General features: G+C 44.9%; 1 protein-coding gene across 1 annotated transcript; it reads left to right on the plus strand.

Moving 5' to 3' along the window:
* Positions 1 to 404: 404 nt before the first annotated feature.
* LOC121443204 (uncharacterized protein C2orf78 homolog) lies at positions 405 to 4,276 on the plus strand (the record flags this gene model as incomplete). Its single annotated transcript, XM_041644879.1, has 2 exons — positions 405 to 1,164; positions 2,409 to 4,276. Coding segments are annotated over 2 exons (2,628 nt in total), but the record flags the coding sequence as incomplete, so codon positions are not given.
* Positions 4,277 to 17,678: the final 13,402 nt, after the last annotated feature.

Raw genomic sequence — 17,678 nt, forward strand, 5'->3', positions numbered from 1 at the left:
TAAGATCTGCAGAGAACAGGACAAAGTTCCAGGTATGGAATATGCCTATGGGTCTCTTCCCAATAATAACCTCTGTTGTAGAATATATTTGCGAGGAAGTGTCCCAACAGGCATGATTATATTACAATCAGGGAAAAGGAGCATCGTGTCTAGATCTGAGTGAGGATTAAGCCAGATTGACCAGGATTTCCATGCCCACACAGGAAAAAGCAGACAGTTCATCTCGTGATTGTCATCCTTCATAGCCCCACCGATCAATCTTAACCCACTTGCTTGGCATATGTAAGGGAACATAGATGCTAGACTCTCCCACTCAGTACAACCTGGAGATAACACAGTCCCTCCCAGGGGGTAGAAAGCCTCCATCTCAACTTTTTCCAACTCTCTTCTTGCTTCCTACAGAAAATTGCCAAAGTGCACCTTTCACTGGGACAGAATGTGCTCTGCAGCCCTCTGTGCCTGTGCTGAGGAATGCCACACCCTCAGCAGGAACTGTGTGCAATTTCTATGGGGTCTGCACCCCAGCTGTGAGCTCAGCATGGCTCCTGTCATCAGACTCCAGCACATGCTGCCAGCAGCTCATGGACAGTGCCTGTCTTTACCAACGAGCTGGCACGACCATGCTGACTGAGCCAACTGACCAGAACCAGATCTCTACTTCGACATTTTCCTATCCAGGTGTTCTCCACTGGGATCTCAGAGAAAGCACCACCAGAAGGGAAGCTCCATTCCTGGATGCCCCTGTAACTGTCATTGACCAGAATACCACCCCCTCGTCTAGGTCTATAACAGCCCAGTGTGACAATACTTTCCATATCAATGCATTACCGCCATCCTATCCAACACTGTCTGCCTGCCTTGTAGAGGCAACGCCATCAAATCTACCAGATCAACGATATATCCTGGCACCTTGCTACCTGGATGGAAGTCAGGTCTATTACAATGACCAGAACAGCCTGGGTCCTCCGATGGCTGAAGAATTCTGGCAGTGCCTGCAGGCCTATGGCTCTGTGTCCTGCTCTGGGAATCAGGCTTCCTCTCTGCACCCAGGGATGGTGATGGCACTACAGGAGATTCAGCCAATGAACATCCAAACACCTCTCTCCACCTCTCCCATCTACTGGCCCACATCTGCTCAAACCATGCCAGACACCAGTCTTCAAGGTGAGTAAAGCCAGGAAGGGAGGTGTGAGATCAGCCCTCAGAGGAGACACAGCTCTACCTTTCAGAAGTGGATGTCCACACAGAGGAAGAATGGGAGTCCTGACATGTAGGCTGTGGCTCAGGCTCATTACCCCTAAATTCAGTCTCTATAATGAGAGAGAATACAGGAAAGTGAGTGACATTCAACCTTCATTAAGACATGTCCAAGGACCACACCACAGGAACGCATTTCACTGCCAAGGCTAATCAGGCCCATGCAGCAGCTCACTAAAATCACCTCCTTCCTAATCTATGTCTCCAGATTCTAGATGACATCGAGAATTTTATCTGTTCTTGTACAACTAAGTTTCCCCTGAGTTGAAACTAGTATCCAGAGAAATGGAACCCTGAATCTGACCTGGAGGAAGTCTTCTCCCACACTCCAAGTGTCTGCTGTGACATTCTCTAACACTTAAGCTCTAGTGACAGTCTGCTTTGACCTGTGTAATATTGATAAGCAGGGTTGAAGCATCTCACCCTATCTGTCACGATCAACCTCTCTCTTTTTCTCTGTCTCTTTTCCTCCTCTACATCTCTCTTCCACTTTCTCTTTTTCTTTTACTCTTTCTTTCTGAATCTTCAGCAGTGACCCAAGGCCAAGACTATGTAGACATGTTCTCTGTTACAAAGTTGATGCTCAAAGCTTTCGCAGTCTTACATTTTGACATCACTAACAAAAATTCTGTGAAACGTGAACCTTAAGGAATGTCATGGCTTGTGAACCGCTTGCCTTTCAGAATTGAGGAACTCATATGGATACCTAAACCCAAATAAAAATCCAGGCTTCAGGGGCCATATGAGTAATACAATGAACAGAAAGAAACTGGTGGAGATGAGTAAGATTAGGAAACAGTGAGCAACACAACCTGTCTCAGAGCAAACTCCCAAGGCAATGAGAGGCACTGTTTCAAAGGAAAATGGGGGAGAAAGGGAAGAGCGCACACCAAGGAATTCTGTCACCTCCCCATGATCACTAAGCATGTACACACCACACAAACACAAGAGAAAACGTGATCTCACACGGTCATGAGAAACAAATGAGTAGTTACTATGTGTCTCCAAAGAGGGCTGCTTTCCCTGCTCCTCCAGCAGAGCTCATAGCAATGCCTGCAACACTGCTGCAGGAGCCTCAGTGCTCAGGTGCACTGAAAGCGGGGGTAGCATCTCACTTACCAGGCACTGACTTCGAACTTCCTCTTTTTCAGTGGTGGAGAGGGAGACAACCCTGGGGTTGACACCTTCAGGGCAGACACTGTGTCTGCTGCAGAGTCCAGACCTCGGCAATGCCTGCACCCAGGATGCCCAGATGAAGACAGCACCTGTCAGTGGGAACAGGTCATTAATTGCCCTCATGCACAGTCCTTCTGAATTCCTGGCCTTGCCTCCAGCCCCAAGCCTGGAAAAGACACAGAAGAACAATGCAGATGAGATGAATGCTGAGCAATCAACACCTCTGGATTCCTATGAGGGCACAAAATGTAACCAAGACGCATCACCCCTCCCTTCAGCATACCCTGGCATGCAGCAGCCCTTGAACTACAGTGATGTTGGGAGCCTGAGGCAGAAGCTAGCTTCTCAAAATGCCACTTTGGGAAACAGTAGCCTTGGTCTGGAAGACCCTGAGGCTCTGCAGAGTGTCATGGAGTCTAGCAATGACTTTGCAGACATGACTACTCTGGTGGCAGATATTCACCTTCCCCAACTCTTAAACTTCAACACTGGCCTTGACCAAATGGAAGATCACACAGCAAGCCAAACCAAAGACTCCAAAGACATCAGGAGGGACCAGGCCCAGTCACGCACCAGCATCTTTAATGGACTATCTGAACTGGGCATCAAGAAAAACCAGAAAGTCTCTGATGTGTTTCATGGAGCTCTTCAGGCCAGAACCCATCACGAGGATATGCTGAAGGAAGATGATCCTGGAACCATAGACAACACGGCCAACCACGTGCAGGGCAAATCTCAGATATTTGTACCCAAGAGGCCCAGCGTAGCAAGGGCACAGGGGAAAGAAAAGGCCAAGGACACCAGAGGAAACAGCTCCAAGAAAACAGAGGAGCTGAAGCCATCAAGTCACAGAGTCAAGGCAGAAGAGAAGCCCGCCATCCCAAAGACCAAGAGGAAGAGGAATCCACCTGAGCTCAGCCATGACAGCTTTAAGAAGCCTCGAACTCACCTCGGCATGCACATGCTGGCGTCTGTGCAGGTCTTTCACCCACTGGGGAAGAAGAGTGAGAGGAAAACTGGCGTCTCCTCCTCCCGGGCTCTGCTGAACTTGAGCAGCAACAAAGATCCCAGGACAGGCCCAACCGCCACATCCCTGGGAGATGCGCCCCGTGAGGGTCGAGGCCCTGGTAGAATCCCGGGCAATGCTCAGAGAACAGAGAGCAGTGCTCCCAAGCGGTGTCCATCTCTGTGCCTGGATGAGCTGTCCCCAGCTGGGAAGGTCAAATTAGTACCTCTGCCTTTCCTAGCCCTGGACAAGCCTCAAGACAGACCTGTTTCCAGAAAGCTTCACTGCCTGGCTTCGCACAGGCCCACTACAGCTTACCCAGTGAGGTCTCAATCCCACACTGCTAGGCAACCCAAACTCAAGTCATCCCAACCAGCTCCTGCCAGCACATCACTGATGGCCTCTGACAAGTCGGCTCTGCCAGTTGCCACCAGTGCCACACGTCCAATTAGAAGCAAGCCCATCCAGTCTTGCCCTGGGCCTCAACCGCCTGCCTCTTTGCCTGCACCCTACAGAGCATCATCTCACACTTCACTCCACAGGGAGCCTCTTTCTTTTGCCACAAACAAGACCCTAGATCCTCCCCAGCCTCAATCCCAATACCTGCGGCAAGATTTCAGCCACTTACCAATTCCTTGGAAGAAAGTCAACATTCCGGGGCCAGTCATCTCACAGCCTATCACTGAAGAGCAGAGGCCAGAGAGGGAGGCCATGAAGAGGCGGGCTCAACAGGAGAGAGAGAATGCTGCCAAGTGTACCTCTCTGGGAAAACCACAGCTTTTCCTTCAGAGGGAGAAAGATATGGAAATTTCGAGATATTATGGCTATGCAGTGTAAGTGCTGCCCAAACCTTTGGGACACAACGCTATTCATCACACACAGGTAAGATGTAGATACACATAGATATTCATGCATACATGAAGTTTAGAGGCTTAGCTGAATGTGTAGATATGTAGATACATACATAGTAATGCAGAATAATATTTAGATATATGCATATATGTGAAGGGAAAGAAATAGTTTATAAATTTATAAATACTTGAAGACATTATAAGTGACTGTAGAAACTTAAGACTGCGATTTTATCCATGAGTATATAGAGAGGGCTTTGATGTCTTCCTTAGAACTTTACTATTATTAATTTATGTTTCCTAATTATGTAATAATACATGTGACATAGATACAACATATGCTATAAGTCAGTGGTACTACTTATTTAATGTTAAAGCTGTAGCAAAAAGCTCTAGTGGCAATAAGATTATTTTCCTGGAATTTAATTTTCAGGATTCTAGGATGATGTGGGAGTCCCCTCTGTATGCTGTGAATATGTTTTATTACCACTGGTCATTAATGAGTAAATCTGTTTCAGCCAATGACTGAGCAGGTCAAAGCCATGTAGGAAATTCGAACTGAGATGTAGAGAGAAAGCAGGCAAACTCAAAGAGATGCCATGTAGCTGCCGAAGGAGAAAGATGCCTCAATGCCCGAACATTGCCAATAGGTCACAGACTCACGGTGATAACAGGTTAATATTACTTGGCTTTATTAAGATGTTAGAGTTAGCCAGGAATATGCTGGGGTCATTGGCCGAACAGTACTGTAATTAATGTGGTTTCTGTCTGATTATTCACGTCAGAGTTACTGAACATGGTAAGTTTCCTAGAGTGCATACTGTAAAGTGAACACACTACTGCTGTCGCCACATCTCCTCCCATTTCAAACCTCAAACACGAGCCCTTTAGACATCAGTACTCTGCCTGCATTTCATGATATGAAACATAGGGTCCATGTGTGCATAATCAAGATCCTACCTTGAAAGAAATTCTACAAGGCGGAGTATCTTTCTGAGATGGGTTGATTTGGATTACTGGGTTTGTCTCAAATTGTATCAATCTTTGAAATTATCCATTTAACATGTTTGTTTTTCGTGTGTGTGTGTGTGTGTGTGTGTGTGTGTGTGTGTGTCGTCCACATGAACTACTGCGTAACAAATGTATGGAGTGCCCTGAGAGGCCAAACCTGGGCATCAGTTCTCTGGAGTCTGTAATTAAGAGAGACTGAAAACCATCATGAGGTGCTCTGAATTCTACCTGGGGATTCTGCGAGAAAATCAAGTGTTCTTCTCTAAGGAGCCATCTCATCGAACCCGAGTTGAGTACACATAATGGACTGACATTTGATCGCCTGATATTTTCCTCCATCCTGACCTGTCCCTGAATCTTAACCTCCTTTCCCTATTCTGTGCTCTAACTGTTTCAGAGTTTGTAACACATTGTCCTCTGAGGCATATGGCATTAACCTTGTATGGGGTGACACATAAGAAATAGAATTAATTTATATATAAGTTTAGTTTCTTGAGACAATGTTTCTCTTCATATCACTGAATATTTGGGAACTGACCTCGCTAATCAGGCTAGCCTTGAAATCACAAAGATCTGCCTGACACTGCCTTTGTAATGCCTTTGCCTGTGTCCCTGCCTCAAGAGTGCTGGGACTAAAGGAATGCACCAAAATCCCAGGTGAAAGCACCTTCCTTTCTGTATATGTGGGTCACCGATTTCCCCACCATGATTATGTGAGGATGTATGTTAGCAACAGTACATTTTTGATAGCTACCAAAAGTCACAGAGGCTGAACTGCTTGCGCTTACAACTGTAATTCAACACAGGTTCATTGTTCTGAAAAATTGCTACTCAAACAGAGATCATAGGAACGCCTTCCCCATCACTATAAGGGCCTAAGTGGAGAGGGCACAGAAGGAGGGGAGCATCTCACTTACCAGTCACTAACTTCTTCCTTGACTCTTTTTCAGTGTTGGAGAAGGGGGTGTCCCTGGGACTGACACCTCAGGACAGACAGTCCATCAGTTGCAGTCCACAATGTTGCTAGTATTCCACCCTGGATTCACAGATGAGGATGCCACCTGTTGATAGGGACAGGTCATTGACTGCCCCTATCCAAAGGTCTCCCAAATTCCTGGCCTTGCCAACAGCTCTCATCCTAGGCGGAAAAAAAAGAAAACAATGTGAATTAGACGACAGCCAATCTATCAATGCTTAAGGATCCCTTAAAGGCACACAGGAAACCTAGTCCCATCACTTCTCCCTTTAGCACACCCCAACTTGCAGCACACGCTGTGCTTTACTGACACTAACACCCTGAGGCAGAAGCTTGCTGTTGACCATGTCTCCTTGCTAAGCAGCACCTTTGGCCATCATGAGCCTGGCACATGCACACTGTGATGGTCTCCAGCATAGACTTTGCTGACATGACTACACCGGGGCCAGATATTCACCTTCCACAATTTTTCAAATAACTCAATGTATTAAACATATTCAGAGATGCACAGCATCCTTATCCAAAGACTCCATAGTCATCAGGAGGGAATAAGCTGGGGCTCATGAGCAAGACAAAACCAAGAGGACCAGAGAAAACAGCTTCAAGAAAACAGAGGAGCTGAAGCAGTTTAGGAAGAGTCAAGTCAGAAGAGAAGCACACCATCCCAGGAACAAAAGGAGGAGGAATCCACCTGTGCTCAGCCACCACAGCTTTAAGAAGCCTCGAACCCACCCCAGCATGCACACGCGGGAGTCCGGGAAGGGCTTTCACCTCTTTTGGGGGAAGTGAGAGAAGAAAACTGGCCTCCCCTGAACTCTGTCAACTCTTCCTGCTACTCTGTACTCTATTATTACAAGAGTTTATTGAACTTTGATCTCTGGGGAAGTGGCATTGGATATTCGCAGGGTGACCTTTATTCACTTTCTTTTAGTTCCTTGAGAGAGACTTCTCTCCAAAGCACTATATGTCCTGGTAATAACATCATAGACCAGGTTAGCCTTGAACTCAGTGATCTGCTAGACTCTGCCTCTGCCGCTTCCTCTGTCTTTTGAGTCCCTGCCTCAAGAGTGCTGCGACTAAAGATGTGCTTCAACAATGCAGGTAGAATCAAGATTCTTTCTGTACATGTGGATCACCAGGTTTCCCAGCATGATTTGATGAAGAGTCCATGTGTAGGCAAGGCGATTCTTGCTACTGACCTAAAATCACAAGAGACTTAACTGAATGTATTGACTTAGCTGTATGTATTTACAACTGCAACTCAACTCAGATTCTTTTTTCTGACAGTACCTTTGTTTCACTTGTTGGCTGGACTTCTGACAATGCCTATCTACTTCCAGATAGTACAACATCTGGATTTGACTCAAGGAATGTATTCAACCTGTCCCTAGATATTTATGGTGTTTGTATTTTCTCAATAGGTAATCCCCAGCTACTGTGTAGACACAATACTGTCCATTCTAACAAAGCCTATTTGCTGTCCAGAGTCACTGGTCTAGATAAATATAACACAGCCAGCCGGAAAGGATCCCACAACCTGTATCCAAGCATCCTGACAGGGGCACGATTGACTACAAGAGAATGAAGGAAAGCAATAGTTTAGGGAGGTCTCTTGTTTGATCACTCTCTCTGTGTTTTTTAACTACAGAATTTGCGACTCCGTGATTCTACTGGGCTTCACTGTACTCCTCAGAAAAACAGAAAGGCATTTGAATGGATATACATTCATGTTAAGATGATTATTTTAATCTTTATGTTTTCAAATTAAGTGTCTGGTAGAATAACACTTGTTGAACAAAGCTCAGGAATTATTTTACATATTAAAGCAATTAACAAAAAGATGTACTGAATTCTTCTCATGGACTTTAAGTCTCATTGTACTATTTATTCAATGAACAGATTTTATTCTGTATATTGTATACTGACAACAGCACTCAGTTCCCACCACCTGGCCATTCCTTAGCTCTCACCAAATATCTTAGGCAATGTTCTTCTGCTTTATACTACTGCTTACAATTTCATGAATGTCTATATGTAGAGATGTGTCACCAAGGATCCACATAGTGAGACAGGATAAGAAGATGTTTCTGTGGGACTGGATACATTTGGTACAATATAATTATCTCGAGTTCCAAGGATTCTCCTGCAATCACCTTGACTGCATTCATTGTTTTTACTGTAACCAGTTCCACTGTGTGCAGACGTCACGTATTTCTTATCATTTGCTCTGCTACTGGACACCAAGTTCAGGCCCTAACACAGGTATCCGAATCCTGAACAAACTGCAATGTACAGCAATGTGCAGAGCAATAACCCATCCAACGCCTTGGAACAGCATGGACAGGAGGAGTGGTAGACCTGGTTTGGTGTTTAAAGACACTGTATACTGAAATACACAGAGGGTACAATACTTCACATTACACCCACCAACTGATCTCCTGCTCCTACGGAAGCAATACTTGCAAGTCCCCAACTTTCAGATAACTCTCCACTTCTTATATTCTGTACCATCTAGAAAGATCAAGTCCAACTGATCTTAGCTAAAATATCTCGATGGGATAGTCATTTTATTCTAGGGTAAAACACCAGGCTACACTACTCTACCTGACTGCATTAGCTCTTACACTGCATTCCTGCTTGCATGACAGCCCCTGATATTTGGATGGACTGCATTGTACATGATCCATTTTGGCATAAGAGGCAATCATCTCACCACAACAGCAGCCACAGCCACTGAGTATCAGCAGCCAAAACTTTTACAGTTTTTCCATCAGCACCAAAAGCACACAGAAAAGGAAGTCGAGAAAGGAGACAGACTGGAGCAGTTCCATCAACACTTGCAGCTACACTAATCTCACGCAGAAGCACAAAGGTTTAGAAGGGAAATACAAAGGCCCATCCATTCCCTTCAATAAAGCAGTAGGAGTTCCCTTCCCACTGTGACCTGTGATCCTCTGAGTCACAGGAGATTCTGTTGTGCATCACGGTACAACATAAAAATTCCCTTCTATGAAAGCCAGCCTGCTAGCAGGAAGGGAGATTACAGTTCAGTCCAAGTCTGACTTCTAGATATCCTACATCTGAAACAGAGGGACGGGACAATCATCTACTTCTTACTCATACCAAATAAAAGGATCCAAAGAGCTTCATCTTTTGGGAGGTCTTGAAGAGTTTCTTGACCGACATCTCCTGAGTCTTAAGATCATTTCTGGGACATAGAATATAGCAGGCATATGGCTTCAGTGAGTGCCACATTTCCACTCATTCAGGGTCCCATTTCTCAACTTCTCTAACTTACTTTTGCTCTCCTTGGAGATGCAATCCATAATTTTCAGGCACTGTGACGATACCACGGTACCACCGACGATAAGAAATGTTTCGTACACATGTGAGCAGGCTCTGTGCAGACCTGCCAATGCCAATTCTATCAGGGGATAGCCTTTGTGCAAAGTCACACACTAAGCAGATTCTCTAAATAGGGAGGGCAGTCTATTCCACTGCAGCTTGCAAAGATCCCCTCACATGGAATTTTGTAATCTAGATAATACAACAAGTCCCTTCAGCTCCTAGTTTTCAGGATTCTCATGGGGCCAGGGCACATCATAACAGCTCTTACGCATCTGGTAGTATCAAACCAATCTCTTTACACTGACTCAAAGACAAGAACATGGCCATCATATACCCATCCACATGAATGCAGTGTTGAATTTACTTGAGTGTATTATTGAACACAGCATGGTCTGTGTTTTAGTTTGCTCTCACCTATATACTTGGCACAACTAAGAGTTTTGTCATTTTGAGTTAAAGACTTCAGGAGTTCATTGACAGGGTATGTGGATTTTAGTTAATTTCTTTCATAAAATGCAGTCAGCGTGAGTAATGTCACCTAACAATGTACATTCCTACAGAATGGGAGAACAAACACCTTCTCACCCAAGTCAACAGTAATGATCTTGTGGGATTACCCACGTTACTTGAAAGTGAAGGAATGTTGGGTTACAAGCACTGGGCATCATTTTTATATGTAGATGTGTAAAATAAAGCAAAAACTCACATGGATATGGTATATGGGACAGGAAATCAAAGTCCCTAGGGCTCTTTCATTAATGGAAGCCAGCAACACAGCTATGTAAAGTGCTCCCCTAGTAATGGGGCAAGGCACAAGAAAGACATCAGAGATCACCCACAATGCACTATTCCATTGACACCTCTGGACCATGTTATTAATGGGAACCCCAAAATTGAATAATAATGAACAAATTGGTCAGAAAAATGCTTACTTTGCGATGCTACTTGGAGCACAACTGAGATACAACAGAGGGGCAATAGTGACGACTTCAAGTACCAATGCACACACACTCCTATTTAGCTTATATAGCATAAAACAAACCAGGATCCGAAGGAAAGAGGATAGTTCAATTCAGTGGTTGCCTCCCGGAAGTAGCCTCTCAGACTGATTGTGAAACATGATCTTTTTTTTTGAATATTTATTTATTATGTATACAATATTCTGTCTGTGTGTATGCCTGCAGGCCAGAAGAGGGCACCAGACCCCATTACCCATGGTTTTGAGCCATCACGTGGTTGCTGGGAATTGAACTCAGGACCTTTGGAAGTCAGCAGGCAATGCTCTTAACCTCTGAGCCATCTCTCCAGCCCCTGGAACATGATCTTTATCATTAAATGACAGAGAAGGACCTAGTCTATGCTCGGCAATACTATACAAACACAGTGGAACTTGGAATATATAAGAATGTTGGCTGAGCAAATCTAAAGAGTGCCAGGAAGGAGAAATCCCCTGTGGTCTCTGATTTACCTCTTACCTCAATGTACTGCCTTGGTCTCCTGTTCTGGATTGCTTAAACAATGGTCTGTAAAGCATAACATGAAAGACACTTGATCCTGCACCAAGTTAGCTGAGATTTCTCTGTTTAGGTCTGTATCTCATTTTTTAATTGGGTTATTTGAAATGTTGATGTCTAATTTCTTGAGTTCTTTACATATTTTGGAGATCAGTCCTTTGTCTGATGTGGGGTTGGTGAAGATCTTTTCCCATTCAGTAGGCTGCCTTTTTCTCTTATTGACTGTGTCCTTTGCTTTACAGAAGTTTCTCAGTTTCAGGAAGTTCCATGTATTAATTGTTGCTCTCAGGGTCTGTGCTACTGGGGTAATATTTAGGAAGTGGTCTCACGTGTCCATGCATTGAAGACTACTTCCCATTTTCTCTTCTATTAGGTTCTGTGTGGTCAGATTTATATTAAGATCCATTTAGACTTGAGTTTTGTGCATGGGGATAGATATGAATGTTCAACATCCTTAGCAGTCAGGGAAATGAAGATCAAAATAACTCTGAGATACCATCTTACACCTGTCAGAATGACTAAGATCAAAAACTCCAACGATGCTTATGCTGGAGAGGATGTGGAATAAGGAGAATACTCATCCATTGCTGGTGGGAAAGAAAACTTGTACAACCACTTTGGAAATCAGTATGGTGGTTTCTCAGAAAATTGGCCATCAACCTACCTCAGAATCCAGCAATGCCACTCCTAGGCATATTCCCAAAAGATGTTCAATCATACTCTAAAGACGTTTGTTTGACTATGTTCATAGCAGCATTATTTGTAACAGCCAGAACATGGAAACAACCTCAACCAATGAATGATATCTTGAAATTTGCGTGCAAAAGGGTGGAACTAGAAAACACCATCCTGAGTGAGGTAACCCAGACCCAAACAGATGAATATGGTATGTACTCACTATGTATGTATGTAAAAAAGTGGATACTAGCTATAAACAAAGGATATTGAGGCTATATTTCATAATCCTAGTGAAGTTAAGGAACAAGGTGAACCCTAAGAAAAACGTATATAGATCCACCTGGGAAGGGGAAATAGCCAAGATCACCTGACAAAATTGGGAATATCGGTGTAGAGGGGAGAATGGAGGATGGAAGGGGAAGAGGAAAGTAGAAGGGGAGGGGTGAGGAGAACTTGAGGGAATAGGATAGTCTAGATGGAGGAAGGTCAGAGATGAGAGCAAGGAAAGAGATATTTTGATTGAGGGAGCCATTATGGGACTAGTATGAAACCTTCGCTCTAGAGAAATTCCCAGGAATCCAAAAGGATGACCCCAGCTAAGACTCTAAGCAACAGAGGAGAGGGTGCCCGAACTGGCCTTGCCCTGTGAACAAACTGATGAATATTTTAAATATCACCATAGAACCTTCATCCAGCAATTGATGGAAACAGAGGCAAAGACCTGCATCAGAGCACGGAACTGAGCTTCCAAAGTCCAGTTAAAGAATGGGAGGAGTAAGAATATGAGCAAAGAGGTCAAGACCATGATGGGGACACCCACTGAAACAGTCTACCTGAGCTAATGGGAGCTCACCAAATCCAGCCATACTGGGAAGGAACAAGAAGCTAAATAAGAAGGTGAACCCAAAGAAAAACATATAGTTATCCTCCTGGATATTGGGAGTAGACAAGATTGCCGGGCAAAAAACTGGGATCTTGGGAGTGGGGTGGGATGGGGGTAAAGGGAGATGGGGAGAGAAAAGTGAGAAGGGGAGGATGGGGGGTACTTGGGGGAATGGGATGGTTGGTATACAGGAAGGGTGGATATGGGAGCAGGGAAGTATATATCTTAATTAAGGGAGGGATCTTAGGGTTGGCAAGAGACTTGAACTAAAGGGGCTCCCAGGTGCCCAGGGAAATGTCCCCCGATTAGTTCCTTGGGCAGCTGAGGATAGGGAACCTGAAATGGCCCTATCCTATAGCCATACTGATGAATATCTTGCATATCACCATAGAACCTTCTTCTGGCGATGGATGGAGATAGACACAGAGACCCACATTGGAGCACCGGAATGAGCTCCCAAGGTCCCAATGAGGAGCAGAAGGAGGGAGAACATGAGCAAGGAAGTCAGGACCGCGAGAAGTGCACCCACCCACTGAGACAGTGGGGCTGATCTATTGGGAGCTCACCAAGGCCAGCTGGACTGGCACTGAAAAAGCATGGGATAAAACCGGACTCTCTGAACATGGTGGACAATGAGGGCTGATGAAAAGCCAAGGACGATGGCACTGGGTTTTGATCCTACTGCATGTACTGGCTTTGTGGGAGCCTAGCCAGTTTGGATGCTCACCTTCCTAGACCTGGATGGATGGGGGAGACCTTGGACTTCCCACAGGGCAGGGAACCCTGACTGCTCTTCAGACTGGAGAGGGAGGGGGAGAGAAGTGGGGGGACTGGGAGGGAAATGGAAGGCTGGGAGGAGGCAGAAATGTTTTTTTTTCCATAAAGAAATAAATAAATAAAAAGAAAATGTAACACCCGATTTTGTGTTACACCCTCGGTACAGTTCGCGAGCCACTGTACCGAACGCGAGTCCAGCAAGAGCATGGAGATTGAAAAGAACAACACACAGAGACCAGTGTCATTCAAAGGAAGATCAGCCAAATGCCATTTATTCAGACTTGGGGAGATCTTTATGTTCCTAACTACTGCACAAGCATCTCTGCCCAGGCAGGTGGGAAATGACCATATTAACAAAGGAGTAAATGCCCTGCAGCTAATCACCAGGCAGGGCAGGGAGAGCACAGAAACACACAGGAAGCTTAGTTAGCTGATCATAAACTGTCCCCACGAATGCACCCCAGGAATAGGGGGACCAGGACCCTACAAGAAAAGCCAAAACAAAAAGAAAAATAATAAAAGAAAAAAGAAAAGAAAAAAAAAAAAGAATAGGACCAAACTAGTCCCTCTGAAAGTTGTTGACAGTTGCATGGCTGGGGCAGACTGAGGGGCCACTGACAATAGCACCAGAATTTATCCCTACTGCTTGGGCTGGCTTTTTGGGAACCCATTCTCTTTGGATGTATACCTTGCTCAGCCTAGATATAGTAGGGAGGGCCTTGGACTTTCCACAAACCAATGTGCATTACCCTCTCTGAGGATTGGATAAGGGTTGTGTGAGAGGATGTGAGGAGGGACTGGGAGAAGGGAAGAAGTGGTAACTTGGATTGGTAATTTTTTAAAACATAATCAATTAAAAACCATTCAGAGTAGCTGAGTCTAGGCAGCACAACAGCAACAAGAGACTGAAAAGGGGAACAGTTGTATCCATGCCCACCTTCAGCCATTAGGTTGCCTGTTCCTACCAGCAGCATCCAAATAAAAGCATCTTCATGATACTCAGTGGACCACTGATCTGGAAGATCAAAGTGGCATCACCCATGAGTGTAATGATGATGGGTCAGGCTGGTCCAAGAGTAAAAACATACAAAGAAGGGATGAAAGAATACGAGAGAGTTGTCAGTCCAGCATGGGCCAGCACAGAATAAGGAAGGACTGTAGGAGAAGCTGTTCTTCCTTTTGGAGACTACAGCTCCCAGCATCCCCCTGGACTGGAAGCCCCAAAGGCACAGGGCATTTCTCCCAGACGCCTGTGAGTTCCCCGTTAAAAACAGGGGTCACCACGAGCTCTCTCTCTCTCTCTCTCTCTCTCTCTCTCTCTGCCCTTCTCTCCTTTCATCTCTGCACACCTGTCCCTTACTTGTTGTTACCCCCCCATTAAAGTGCACCCACGTGGGACCGCAGCGTGTCTGTGTCTCCTTCCTAACCCCAAATCGCCCTGTGTCTCGCGTAATGTCTCCACTCTCTAACCCCACAGACAGACAAACAAGACAAAAAAGAATAACAGAAGCAACAAGAAGACAAGTGTCTTAGAGTTCATCAACATGCACGCAGCACACTGAGCCCTGACCTTGCACATAGTCACAAAGGAACACTTTGATCTCTTCCTTGGGTCATGGACAGATGCTGATGGCACAAAAGCCAGACGCACTGCAATGGCCTATCACCTGAGTTCCCTCAACAGCAGTTCTCCCTCCTGCCCAAGACTACTCACTGTATGTAAGTGTAGGCTGATGGGACACTTTCTGTTGGAAGGTGACGCATCATGTGTACATTACACACCGCTTCATCAGTGAACCTTATGAGAGCACTGCCATGATAGCCTAGGCTAAACGCCATGGGAAGTGGCACGTCCATGCCATGATTGCCTCTTTCACTAGCCCACACCTCAGCCTCCATGGCTACTGTTGGTCTCCTGGCATCTTCTCCAACCAATCCCATCTTCTAGTTAGGAATCGAACCTTCCCATTGGCTGTTGCCTCATTTATGACATCATTCTCCCTCCAACCCTACCAGCACCTGGTAGAATCTTGGTGTTTCCATGGTGATGACTGTAAACAACTTTGGATCATCACAGGTCCAGGTGACCAGTGACCAGTGAGTGCTGTCTGATACTGGACACACTTGCCACTGAGGTCAGCTGATCAGAAAAAGCCGACCGATCATCTTGCTCCATTGTACTTTGGATTGCTGATCCTCTCCCCTTGACCATGTCAGGTAAGGATAGAGACTTTAAAACATGTGATCTTCTCCATTGACTTTTACTATACTAATAAATCTTTGCTGAATGTGGATAGTATTGATGTTGATATAGATATCTAGATTTGAATGTCACATTTAGCTTTGGTTCTTACTAAGTAGGTGATTTTAGACAAAAAGTTTATTCTCAAGTGTTTTCCATCCGCCTCAAGGAGTGAACAGTGTCACTATGCTTGGGTCCTGTACTGTTGGGTTTTCAGAAGAAAGTGAAGAGGGAATAAAATCAGGCTCTTTTGGATGGTATTAAACTACAGAGACACGGGAACATGAACAAGGCACGCAGAGATCTAGCACTCCACACCACTAATGAGACAGTCTCCCCCCACTACTGTTTCCAGTCTTAGTTTAAAATTCAGGGCGACTCTAACAGTATTGGTCACACCACGGATGGTGGCACACAACTATAATCACAACACAGAGAGAACTGGGTGGGATGGAGATCAGTTCAAGTCTGACATGCTCTACACTGGCCTCTCTCCATACTCACCAAATGAATATTGACTATGGACAAAATGGCGACTGCCATGTTGTGCAGTCACTTGGACTTCCCTGGATTAAACATGGAGAGTGGAAGAGAATAAGAGGACTGTGGAATCTGAGAAGGCAGTTGTTGTACTGAAATTAATATTGACAGTGTTGCTGGAAGGACAGACCCACAGGAAGTCAGGGAAGGGGGCAAACACAGTACGGGTCTAGAAAGTATATAAATATATGAAGGCACACTGCAGAGGGGACCCTGGTGGTCCACAATGGTAGTTTAGAACACAATGTTGAAGACGACCACAGATTATAATCAAAACAGACAAGGCATTGTCATTTCCCAAGCCATGTTTAACCAAACGTACTGTTCAGATTAGTCTATACAAAGGTTCCCTGGCACATATAGAAAGAATATCCTGATCTGGTCCCTGGCTCTTACACTCCATCCAGACCACTTTCTGCCCAGTTCCCCATGTCTCATGTGCACTGGTGGTGTTGGATAGGATCAACTGAAGCTGCGAAGTCCAGTCAGTTAGAGTCTGACCATGGCAACTGACACGCTGTTGTGAGGGGGGATTCTCACACGGATTCCCCCTTAGAAGAGATAAAAAAACTAAGTTACTGAGGAGCTGTTAAGAAAACAATTTAATCAACAGATATTAAATTGAGAAGCAATCATATTCAGAGATGAACCCCATAAAACATTAGCAGTCTCAAGAGGACACACTAAACTGGTGCAAACACGAAGAAATGTTGTCAGTAGGTTGTATTTCTGAAATCATATTTGAATAATGCTTAAAAGTTATAAGATTATAAGAGATCCTCAATTATACAAGAAATGCAAGGGGAAAAAAGAGAGAGGGGGAAGGAATAATTACCTCAATTTGGTACACATTTGTTAAACATCATTTCAGAAAAAAACTCAATAAAATAGAGATTGGCCTGGTGGACATGGCAGGGGCTCCAGCACCAGCACTTTAGAGGCAGAAGCAGACCTGTCTGTGTGATTTCAAAGCCAGACTGATCAACGTAGAGTGAGTTTAGGTCACTCTATACTGTAAGATCTGCAGAGAACAGGACAAAGTTCCAGGTATGGAATATGCCTATGGGTCTCTTCCCAATAATAACCTCTGTTGTAGAATATATTTGCGAGGAAGTGTCCCAACAGGCATGATTATATTACAATCAGGGAAAAGGAGCATCGTGTCTAGATCTGAGTGAGGATTAAGCCAGATTGACCAGGATTTCCATGCCCACACAGGAAAAAGCAGACAGTTCATCTCGTGATTGTCATCCTTCATAGCCCCACCGATCAATCTTAACCCACTTGCTTGGCATATGTAAGGGAACATAGATGCTAGACTCTCCCACTCAGTACAACCTGGAGATAACACAGTCCCTCCCAGGGGGTAGAAAGCCTCCATCTCAACTTTTTCCAACTCTCTTCTTGCTTCCTACAGAA

This window comes from Microtus oregoni, unplaced genomic scaffold (assembly GCF_018167655.1).
Source record: "Microtus oregoni isolate MIOR12 unplaced genomic scaffold, Mior012 000102F_ref0000329, whole genome shotgun sequence".
In the NCBI taxonomy this organism is placed as follows: domain Eukaryota; kingdom Metazoa; phylum Chordata; class Mammalia; order Rodentia; family Cricetidae; genus Microtus; species Microtus oregoni.